Raw genomic sequence first — 12,077 nt, 5'->3', positions numbered from 1 at the left:
GCTATAGAAGTCTAAAATGCTTGAACCGGACGATTTTGAGGCCGTATACGACAGTCTTTGATAATATGACCTTTTTTCTTGCAATAAGAATAATATTTCTTAGGACAATTAGCAGCAATATGCCCATATTCCTTGCAGCAAAAACACTGTAAAGTGCTAGAATGTACCGACGGTCCTCTTCGTTGAGCAGCATAAGCCACAGGAGTGAACCCTGAACTCCCATGAGAGTGTTCTAGAGAAGCTTGAGTACTAAGTCTTTGTTCTTCACGAAGTAACTCACCAAAACAAACATCAAGAGAAGGAATAGGAGAGCGATTCAGGAGAGAAGAGCGAATAGATTCATACTCAGGGCGGAGTTTCATAAGAAACTGATCACGACGACGAGTTTCATGAAGAGTTTGAATGGTGGAAAGAGAGGTAACAGGAACATCCACAGTAATTAAATCAAAATATTCGTTCCAAAGAGTCAGAAAGGCCGAATAATATTCTTGAATGGAACGACTGTCATGAGAAAACAAAGCAATCGTATGCTCTAACTGAAAACGACAAGCACCATTATCTTGATGATATACTTTTTTTAAGTAAGTCCACATAAGTTGAGCAGTGCGATGAGGTCGTAAGTGAGTGACAATATGTGACTCAATGGAACTAAGAAGCCAAGACATAATCCGAGCATCAAGCATAGCCCAATCCTTGGATTTGTCAGGATTAAGTGCACAATCAGTTCCATCAATATGATCCCAAAGATCTTTTCCCTTAAGAAAAAGTTCAAACTGAAATGCCCACGTCGAATAATTGTTGCCCGTAAACTTGGTACAGACAGGTGTAGAATCCATAGAGAAAAAATTGAACCTGAGAGAAAAAAAATTGAACTTGAGAAAAAATAATAGAACAAAAAAATATTAGACTGTACCGAGAGCTAAATAAAAGAGCCGAGAAATAATAGAAGAATCACACGCCGAGTCACGTGAAAATAAAAGAGCCGAAGTCAAACCACGGGAAATCAAGCCACGTGAAAGTGAGGTACCGAAAGCAAAATAAAAAGAAGAGCCGAGAAATAAAGACCCAACGCCGACACACTGACTGAGAAAGTGAGTGAGCACGCCGAGACCCAACACGTGACTGAGAAATAAAGACCCAAGACTGAGAAATAAAAGACCCAAGACTGAGAAATAAAGACCCAACACGTGAAAGTGAGCACTGACTGAGACCGAAAATAAAAGACCCAACGCCGACACACGAAACTGAGAGGAGAGGAAAAAAAAATTACACGGGCGACAACCAAATAATGGTGCCGAGAACTTGCCTGAGAACCTGTTGAGATGATGGTGCCGAAAGATACAGAACAGAACCGGGAACTGGATTTTTGAAGAGGTGCTGAAAAAAAAATTTTGAAGAGCTTCAATTTCTGAAGAGCTGGATTTCTGAAGAGGTGCTGAAAAAAAAAATTCTGAAGAGGTGCCGAAAGATACAGAACAGAACCGGGAAGAGAAGGAGAGAAAAACAAAGAGACTGAAACTTTCTGAAGAGCTGGATTTCTGAAGAGGTGCTGAAAAGAAAGTCTGAAGAGCTTCAGCGGTAGCTCGGTGAGAATTTTTGTAAAAAAAATTGCTGTAGGACCACAACAATAGAGATAGACCGAAACAAAAAATTTCAAGGAAGCTCTGATACCATGTTAAATGAATTCAATGATCCTCTTCAGAGGATTTATTCCCACTTATATAGAACATATTTACATGGCTTGTGTACTGTAATTTTGAGCGGGAAGATCACCTAACTATGACCCCTTAGATTATGCCTGATATTCAGCAGCACCATGTGCAGCCTGCCTCTATTTAGCGGCGTTGACTAGCCTACTTATATACACTCTAAAATACTACAGCTGTATATTATTACAAATATAATGTAGACTACTGTTATACATTGACACCTTTATCCAGGCCTAAGCCCAACTCCTTTCTTTCCCACTCCTTTCTCCTTTTCAAAAGTAGATATCTCCTTCATTTGAGTCGTACGCAACTCATCCTTCCCAGTAACCACTCTCCTCTTATCCACCATATTTAAATTTTCCACCTGATCCTTTACAAAATTTGAATGTGAAAGGATCCTAAGATTTTCACCTAATCGTCCATCAGTTTCAGCTTCTAACCTGCTCTCTGTCACCTTCCTCAAGTTCTCCTCACCTCTATTGCTGCCCGTCCAACCTGGTGCAACTTTACCTTGACTTTGATTTGCATACCAATCTGGTCTACTTTGACTACACCTCATGACTACAGGATCTGCTCTTAGCCATGACCCAAACTATTGACCTTGCACTGAGCTCTTCTCTGAGGCACTTGTTTTGAACAAACACCATCTGCTTTATGAACCAGACAACCACAAGCAAAACATAATCTCAACAGTTTCTCATATTTTATAGGGAGCCACACATTTTCACCATTTGCACTAACTTCTCATATTTTAAGAATTCCTTCCCTTGTCAATGCCTTTGTGTAACATAACTTTAGTCTTAATTCTAAGAAACTGTCCCCATCCAATCCCATCCCCCGGTAAATCTACTTCAATCACTCTCCCTATTGAATTTCCAATCTGATCCCCACCTTCTTTGTTCGTATAAGCTAATGGAAAATTATGTATTTGGGCTCAAAACTATTTTCTATCAAAATTCATCTTACTAGGCTGAGTAAAGCCATCAAACTCCTTAAGTACAAACAAGCTATTATCAAACAACCAATGCCTACTTGCCATCACCATCATTTTATATGCATGTGTTGCAAAAGATACAGTAAATAAATTTGCACCACGCTCTTTGTAGTCTGCCGGCTTGCTTGCTCACCATATTTTTGCCATATTAGAAGCTAACACATCTTCACCAATACCATGATCCATGCACACTTTTCCCACTAAACTACGTTGACTTTTTCTTTGTGTTTCTATCACACCATCCCGTTCAATTTCCAAAATATTAATTTCCTCTTCTGTTAGGTGTAATTTGGATAGTGAGATCAGATGAGATGGTTTTAGATTAAAATTGAAAGTTGAAAGTTGAATAAAATATTGTTAGAATATTATTTTTTAATATTATTATTGTTTTGAGATTTAAAAAAGTTGAATTGTTTATTATATTTTATATGAGAATTTGAAAAAATTATAATAATGAGATGAGATAAAATGAAACCGTTTCTTATCCAAATTAAGCCTTAGCATCAATCTGCTCCACTTGTCTTCCAGATCGTCTATCCCTTACCAACTTTCATCATCCCTTGACAAACTAACGATGCCAATACCATAAGTTACTGACCCCAAAAAGTCTTACCTCTGTTCTCTTAGAGAAAACAGAGAATAGACTTTTTACTTTCTTTTTTTTTTAATAAGTCTACGAAGACAAGTTCACAAGCGTACACATTATCGGATTTTCATGGTTTTTAAATGTGCTTGAAATAGTTGGTAAACGAAAAATAATTTTGAGTCAATGAAGTGGAAATCTAATGCTTTTTTTGTTTTCTAAAATTTGGTTTTTTTTTTTTTCCTTATCTCATGTTCCCTTCCTCTCCTTGATCTTCACCCTCTTCATTGCCCCTTTTCTAACTAAAAGATTAATTAGCCCAATTTTAAAGGCACAAAGAATAAAAAAATCCAATTAAAATGCACAAAGATTTTTTTTGTAATTTTAAAATAAAAGAATTGCTACAGACACAAAAAGATTTTATAAAAATAAATCTACAAAATGGCATGACTTCATATAATACGGTAATAATAACTTTATAATAAAAATAGTTTTACAATCTAACATACCACATCAAACAATATGATTTACCTTTGTAAAATCTTTTTGTGACTAAAGTATTTCTCTTAAAACAAACCACATATACTAATTTTGTAGTTAACAATTAACACATTAATACCACATTTTTGGGCTGAACACCGATGTGTTGGCATCAATTTCGGTGCCAAACCGAAACCTCACCAATGTGGACGAATGATGCTTAGAACCAATTGAAACCAGTCGACTGGGGGAGAGAAAACCTATTCCATCGATCTCGATGTGTTTTGGCACGATGTTTGATCTGTTGTCAGCGTCGTTTGCAACTCTATCATGAGTGTGAGAAGAAGGGTCTAACAAAGGAGAAGAAATCCTAAGTGACTGAGGAAGAAGAAGACAGGGAAGAAGAAAGGGAGGTTCGTAACTTTGTTTAATCCCATTTTGGAACGGCGTCGTTCCATTAATTTTTTTTCTCAGTCCAGGATTTTAAACGACATTGTTTCACTCATTAAAGTGAAACGGTGTCATTTCTCTATAGATATAAAAATAAAAAAATAAAAAGTATAGTTAACGTTGGCCAGTTCAGCAGTTTTTCCTAAGGTCGAACCGCAAACCTAATCAGCCAACATCGGTTCCTATATATTTAATTCACCCGCCGATCGGTTCTTCACCAGTTTCGACGTCCAGTTTCCATCGGTAGAAGTTGGTTTTTCGATTTGATGTACAGCCCTACCACATTTATGGTATAAAAAATTACATTTATGTAAAAGATTATATACACCAAACAACAAAATGCATTTTTGAAAAAAAATATTCTGGAGGGACAACCAAACAAACAAAAAGTTATTTTCTTGTATAAATAATTTGCTTAACAAAATCCATCATAGTTTTACCATAAAACAAAGGAACCCCAAGAGTAATGGAGAATCTTAATAGTTTAGTGGTCATATAAGAAAAAAAAGGAAAATTTTGGATAATGTAAAATTTCCTAAAAAACTAATAGTTCTGAAAAGTAAATTAAAAATAAAAAATTCTTAAATATGTATGTTTTAAAATTAAAAACATTTTGTTCCCTTCGCAGCTTCGCTTTTAAATCATCTTTTATATGTTCATATGTTGTATTTTGTAGAAATTAGGGGTGGGCAGCAAGGCCCACACCAGCTACCCCACCCCGATCTGCCCTGTCCCCAGTTCCGCACCACTATATATATATATATATACTAACTTTTATATATTTATATAAATAAATATATTGTATATAAATATATACAATTTGTTAAAGACTTGAAGTTGTATTCAAGTTATTAAATTGCCTTTGCTCTTAGACCAACCTTTATATAGGAGGTCAAGACAATACAATAGTCGTACTAAAACAATGTGGAACTTAGCCCCTCACCATTCGGGTATAGTTGAAATGAACATCAAGAAAAAGCTTGGAAGCAAGCGACTAATGAAAAGGGGAAGCAACACCACAAAATTTCACAAAACGCCCAGAATGTGAATCACAAAATGAATCAGAAAATGATCAAAATAATGCCCAGATCGAGTAAGGGATTTAAGCATTCAAGAGAAAATGGGAGCAACCTAAAAACACAAGGCCTACCAAAAAGCTGATTTACTAGAAACAATACTGGAAACATTCAAGACAACACCTACATGCATCAACAAATCACAGGACATATCTCACTATATAACCAGTCTTTTCAAACCAACATCAAGATAAGGAAAGGGTGAAAAATAGACCCAAAATCATTCCTCATATAACGTTAGGAAGAAAAATATGAAAGAAAGAACAATTCAAAATCGCCACCCCCTTTTGATTAACATTTTGCAATGACCCCCATGACAACTCTCACGCATATCGCATCTGCTGCTACAGAAATCGTTACTAATCTACTGTTGCTTGCATTCTGGAGGACGCTCACCCTGCTGACCATCCACAGCTTGTGTTCTTCCACTCTTCTACAGATTACAACACCATTATTGATTAATTTTTTATTTTTGAGAAGCCATAATAGATTGGATTTATAACAAGAACAATAGAAAAGAAGAGTAACAGCAATTAGGATGGGTCTTATATTTCTCCTTTTTCTTGGGATGGGTCCTGTTAAGATCTATAACGGAAGAAGGGAAATTGGAAAACAAGCAATGTACCTTGTGTCCAGCCGATGACTGCAGAAACATTCAAAATCAATTTGACAAATAGTGATTAGTACCAATTTTTAAAATAAAAAATGAAAAATAAAAGGGATGAGTACAATAATAGTTCATGGGTTTTACACAATTAACGTAGGCTCCTTGGATTTCTAATTTCATTTCGCTCCTAGGGCTTGTAAACTTTTTTCAACTAAAAACCTCTGTCGAATTTCCATTAAATAATCTAATAGAAATCAGATGTGACATGCCACATCTCGACATGTGCCTAAATATAATATATAGATCTAAAAGATTTTAAAACTAAAAAAAAGATGTAAATTTATATATCATTTTAAAATTCTAAAAATTAGAAAAGGCATGTCAAAAATAAAAAACAGAAATAAATAAAAAAGGCATAAAACAAAACCTTCAAAAACTTTAAAACCAAAAATGAGATATTCAGAAAAAAAATTAAAAAAAGTGGAAGAAGATGAGGGGGGCAGGGGCACCCTCCCAACAGACCTAGGTTGGCAAGCCCCTGCAACTGACATAGGTTGGCGAACCCAGGCCAAACTTGGGTTGGCCAGCCTAGGCATGTCCTCCGGAGCCACCAATGTCCCCCTACTCAGGCAACACCCAAGTGGCAAATCAAAACCGGTCACCCAGACTTGGTGGCAAGAGTAGCAGAGACCTCCATTTCCATCCTCTTCTTCATTTTTTATTTTATTTTATAGTTTGTTTCTATTTCTCTTTTCTGGTTTCTTTTTTTACATCTTTTAAAAAATGTTGGTTTTTAAAAAAAATTTTGGTTTTGTATTGTGCATTTTTATTTTAGATTTTCTAGGTCATTTTTAAAATATTTTTTGGTTTCTACAACCTTTTTATATATTTATTAATTTTAGCCATATGACAAGCCCCGAAAATTTTCTGCTAGATTATTTAATGGACATTTTCAAATTAAATCTAATTGAAAAAAATTATAAATCCAAAGGAACAAGATGATAAACTTTGAAACACAAGGAGAAAAAAGTTTTTTGTGTAAAATCCAATCTTTAAACCAAAATAAAGCTCCAACTTGGCAAATCCAAATTGTTTAAAACACTCACCTTCTTTTTGGTCTTAGTTTCCTCTTCATCCTCATCATCTTCTTCTTCATCTTCTTCGTCCTCCTCTTCCTCATCATCATCTTCAACGTCTTCATCTTCGTCATCATCTTCTATGTCTCCAAACTCATCTTCCTGAATAGCCTCCCCAGTAAACCATGATACAGCATGGGGTATGATCTTATCTCGAATGGTTGACCTACATAAAGCATTATTATGAAACTACCATGAAACTTCATGCTGTGTTGCCTAAAGATTTCAGTTCAATGCTACAACCACAACCCCTGAACACTATTTCCACTAATGAAACCTGATTATGGATAAAAGATAATTTATATTCTCACCCAATGTCATAATCTTGCTCCATTTGATTTTGGAGTTCCTCGGCCTGCTCAAAATGAATAAAAATCAAATTAAGTACAAAATAAACAGTCAATAATCATCAATCATTTTTTAAAGGTCGTGATATTGTTCATACAGCATCCTCGTCAATATCCTCATCATCCTCGGGGACTTGAGGTGGACTGAAAAAGTTGAAGAAACTTTCACAACTTTCAGTTTTAGTAATTGGCTTTGAATTCTTTGATCCCTTCTTAGGCTTCTTCTTAAGGAGCTTCTGCGTCAAGCATTTTCCTGGATACCACTCAATTTCCGTCCTAAAGGGCACCAAAAGTATCGATCAAAAAATAGCTGTGCACAAGCTTTTCTCAAATAATCAATTATAAAAAATACCCAAAAAAAAAAAAAAGATTTCAGTGTCATAGCAAGGTAGGATCCGTAGGTACCCGATTGCTTTCTCTAAAATAGGTTCATCTTCATCAATCATGTGATATGTCTTTGTCAAGACAGAGTTCTTGAAATAAGGATTTGTGTCAAAGAAGAACTCGAGTTTGAACCCCTTTGGATTATCTATTCTACACCATTTAATATCTCTGAGATATTTCAGAGCTCCTTCATCACGCTCAGATACCTGATTGCATAAACAAGGAAACCAAAATTTTACATAAAAAATCATATGGAAGCACCAAGCACAGGAATTATTATTGACAAGGCTAACCTCCTCAGCTAGCACTTCATTATTTTTCATTGCAGTGAGCCAGAACTCGGGTACCCCTTTCTCTGCATAAACACATAATTCAACATGAAACTACAAATGAAGCCCACCCAAGGAAGCAAAAAAGTTTCAGGTACTGGATAGATTTAAATCAGGTACCTTCAGCAGCTTTATCTTCTCCTTCCGGAGCTGCCTCATCAGTAACTCCTTCAGCTTCAACAACACCGTTTACAATTTCATATCTCTGCAAGAACTCAATGAAATTATGAAACAAGGTAAAGTGATACACAATAACTAATGGCTTTCACATTAGTTTAAAAAATGTCAATATCCAGCTCATGAAGCATGATGAAAAATAAGCAGAAGGCACCAGTTCCATGTAGGATTATCTTAGACCCATATCCATAGTTCTTAAGTGAAGTACAACGCTAGGTAGTAGGTGGGCTATGTAGCTAACAGGAAAGTTACAAATCATAAGTACGTAGTGCAACGCTAAAATAATCTAGCAAGACTTTCGTCATTCCGTCATGATACATTAAATTAAAAAGACATGGAGATCAAGGAGCATACAGTGTTATACTAACTCTCTCATCCCTATTGGAGAATACGGACCGGTATGATACCTTGGTATATAATGGTTGATATAACTTTTGATATTTTGCTTCAAGAGCCGCTCTCTCCTCTAAAAATTTCGTCTCTAATTCATCATGTTGGCCCTGTCAGTTAAAACAGAGGTCAGGAAATATAATTTATAATACCAAAAGATCGAGAAAAAAATTCCAATTGACACCATAAGACAAAAGGCATATGCAAAATAACGAACAAGATTTTTACTATATTCTGTAAGAATGTTTTTTTTTTTTTTGATCGGCAAACACTATATTCTGTAAGAAATGAAGAGAATAAGAGAAAAGATTGCATTAAAGTCTGAAATGCAGCACGTAGAGCTACAAAGCATGAGTGAAATCCTTGAAAGGCACAAATTGCACATGGCTGTGATCTGAAAAGAGCAAAAAGTATGAAGCATTGATATACTTTGCTTAACTGGAATCATTTCAAATTGAGTAGGCCATATCTAAAAACAAGTAAAAACCGAGTTGGATTTAGATTTTCAGTGAGTAATCACGTAAATCCTAGGATGGACTTCAATGGCATTTTTCTGCAAAAGTTCGCAATTGTATGTGAATCACACCAGGGCATCCTCGTGTGCAATCCAACAGAATTGCATGCTCCAGATACATTAGAAATATATATTTCTAGATGTAACCCTCCCATAATTTTTTTTAATAAGTAGATGTAACCCTCCCATAAAAACATTATCGGGATCAGTTCCCCACTAAATCCAATTCCCCAACAAAAATCAAAGTAAACATATGTATTGGTATACCAAAGAATACACAATGTATGCATCTAATATGCGTCCTTCCAAAAAAATAGACTTATATACCTCGATAGACAACCAAGTCAATCCACCAAATAAAAAAGAAATCTAGCATTGAAGAACATAAATTAATAGTAGAGCATTCTTTGCCAAATTAAGGGCATAGACATGCCTGGATCTCCTTGAGAACCTCAACACGTCTCCTGACTACGGGAGATAGATTCTCGAGCAAATCGGAGTGCTGCCCAGCAAGAGACTGTATCTTATTCTGCAGACAACACCAAGAAACCCTAGCACCATCAGCCAATCAAACCCTAAAAGCAAAGATAAGATGTCAACGAATTTCTAGTTCAAACTGAGTGTTCTTATTGAGAGAGGAAAAAATAAGGACAACGAATCCAGGAACACGGGTACAGAAATTCAAGCTGTTAAGCCATGGCCAAACACGGGCCAAGTTCCAATAAAATAATTAAAAAAAAAAACGCAGTGCCACTCTGATTGGTAGAGCCAAGTTATCTACAGTCTTTGTTTCATTTTCCTTGTATTATCCACAGCCGGATACAAAGTTACTAACCTTGAGAGCATTAACGAGGCCTGCTCGATCCTCCTGGTTGAGAGCTTCGCCAAGAAAAATTAAACAAAAATGCAACAATAGATTAGGACTAAGTTTCACAACAGAGAAGAGATTTTGGTTTATAACGGAACTAGAGAATACCGGCGTTGAGATCTGACATGTTGAAGTTATCCTTGTCGTCGCTCATTGTATTTCGTGTGTTGTTTGGTGGGGGAAGGGTGAGCTATGAAGAGATGTTAGACACGAAGAAGCTATGGAAGCTAAAACCCTAGCCCCTCTTTTTAAAACCTAAACACCTGCTCTCTTTATCACTGGCGAACCCATTATTATTATTATTATTATTATTGCTTCTCTGTAATGCATCCTTTATTCCTTTCCATACCAATGGGTCTAGCCTATCTCCTGCATCACAGAAATATTTTAAATAATTATTTTATAAATTATAAGATTTTTTTGATAAAATATATTTAAATTTTTAAATATTTAAATAATTTTCTTTATAAATCTAAACCCTGAGACGAGAAGAGTAAAAAATAAAAAAAGGGATTTATAGTAACTCTTTATCACAAGGTCTAAACTGTGAATTTAGCATAAGTACTTCGAAATTTTGAATTAATTATTTCCATTCAGTTGAATAAACACCAGTTTAAGGGGTTGTTTGAATTCAGAGAGTGTTTTATCTCATTATTATAATTTTTTTAAAATTCTTATATAAAATATAATAAAAAATTTAATATTTTTAAATATCAAAATAATAATAGTATTAAAAAATAATATTCTAATAATATTTTTTTAATTTTTAACTTTTATCTAAAATCATTTCATTTCATCTTACTATCCAAATAAGCCCTAAAATTCTAGAAAAAGAATCAATAATTCTTTCAAGAAAAAAAAAATGGAAGAGAAAATAAAAGATGTTGCAATTAGAAAAGAGAAAATGGTGGGGGCAGCCAGCCATGGGGTGGCTGTGCATTGAGCAAAGTCTTTTTCTTTTTTCTTTTTTTTTTAATTTTTTAGATAAATTTTTTAAAGATGAATTTTTTGAGTTTTGGATGTTTGAGGAAGTTTGAGGAAGTTTATGGAGTTAATATTGTAGATATTTATATGCTTGGATGCAAGACCATTTTTCTCAAAAACCATATCGACTTTGGAGGCAATTTTAGCATCCAAGCAATATCATATTTTACTCGATTGCATGCCAATTGGCCCAATTCACTTATATATCTCATAAGGAATGCCAAAGAATTAAAATAAAACTTGCACCGAAATTGCCAATTTTATGGCTCCAAACTAAGGTTTACCTAACAAGATAATTTCAACACCTATAGTAGAGAAGCCTGCAAAAGTTAAAAGGGTGTCCCTAATGGACCTCTCTCAAGCTCTTTTCATTGTCAGTCCATCCTTATTTATATAAAAAAGTTATATCGGTACTGACGTTATCACTGGTACTTTGCCGCCTCCACTACTGGAGGTATCCTGGATAAACAACTAAAGCCGCTACTTGTGCTAGTTAATGGGGGCTTCCGCCCGTGTTAGCTTTAGCTCTTCTTCTTTTACTAAGGGTCATCCATAGCTTCTTTGCTTTTGAGCAAATCCCTTGTAACGAATTTTTTGGATTCAATACACTATCCATAAAAATCATTACAGAACGGCAAAGGGAAAGACAAATCAAAACCTGTTGAAGGTGGTTTGACAAAGCTACTAGGAGGAATACTCAAAGGCCAATGTTTATGTACCAACGGATGTTATGATATCTGCAACCATATCATTCATTATAATTCATGATCATATTCCATTCCCTATATTAAAATTATGTATATATTATGTATCTCATGTATCTTACGTTACATATAAGACGCATAAGTTTTCATAAGACTAAATGTAAAATAAAGATCATATTAATCATATAGTCATTCATATGCATGATACCATTGCAAACATGGTGGATGTTCAAGCTACAGACTCAAACATAATCCGCCATAGTATTTTATCAGATTAGATCAACAGTTCTCCTTTTGGCCAAAAGATGTGAAACCAATGCGCAACCTTACACATAGTTAAGTATA

General features: G+C 35.0%; 1 protein-coding gene across 2 annotated transcripts; it reads right to left on the bottom strand.

Annotated features, from left to right (window-relative positions):
• Positions 1 to 5,363: 5,363 nt before the first annotated feature.
• Positions 5,364 to 10,327, bottom strand: LOC122304348 (nucleosome assembly protein 1;2-like). 2 transcript variants are annotated; one of them, XM_043116570.1, is made up of 12 exons: positions 10,153 to 10,326; positions 10,012 to 10,055; positions 9,610 to 9,705; positions 8,680 to 8,772; positions 8,216 to 8,300; positions 8,060 to 8,121; positions 7,788 to 7,972; positions 7,481 to 7,658; positions 7,347 to 7,390; positions 7,006 to 7,201; positions 5,918 to 5,935; positions 5,364 to 5,725 (listed from the first exon to the last, which is right to left on the bottom strand). In XM_043116570.1, exons 1-12 carry the CDS (start codon positions 10,196 to 10,198, stop codon positions 5,657 to 5,659), a joined length of 1,116 nt encoding a protein of 371 aa, XP_042972504.1. In that variant the 5' UTR covers positions 10,199 to 10,326; the 3' UTR covers positions 5,364 to 5,656. The 2 variants fall into 2 exon arrangements, with proteins under 2 accessions (XP_042972504.1, XP_042972505.1); XM_043116571.1 differs by lacking the exon at positions 5,918 to 5,935 and having other exon boundaries at positions 10,153 to 10,327.
• Positions 10,328 to 12,077: the final 1,750 nt, after the last annotated feature.

The sequence above is a fragment of the Carya illinoinensis genome, chromosome 3 (genome assembly GCF_018687715.1).
Source record: "Carya illinoinensis cultivar Pawnee chromosome 3, C.illinoinensisPawnee_v1, whole genome shotgun sequence".
Lineage (NCBI taxonomy): Eukaryota > Viridiplantae > Streptophyta > Magnoliopsida > Fagales > Juglandaceae > Carya > Carya illinoinensis.
The sequence above is the reverse complement of the archived record's forward strand: the minus strand, read 5'-3'. Positions and strand labels throughout refer to the sequence as shown.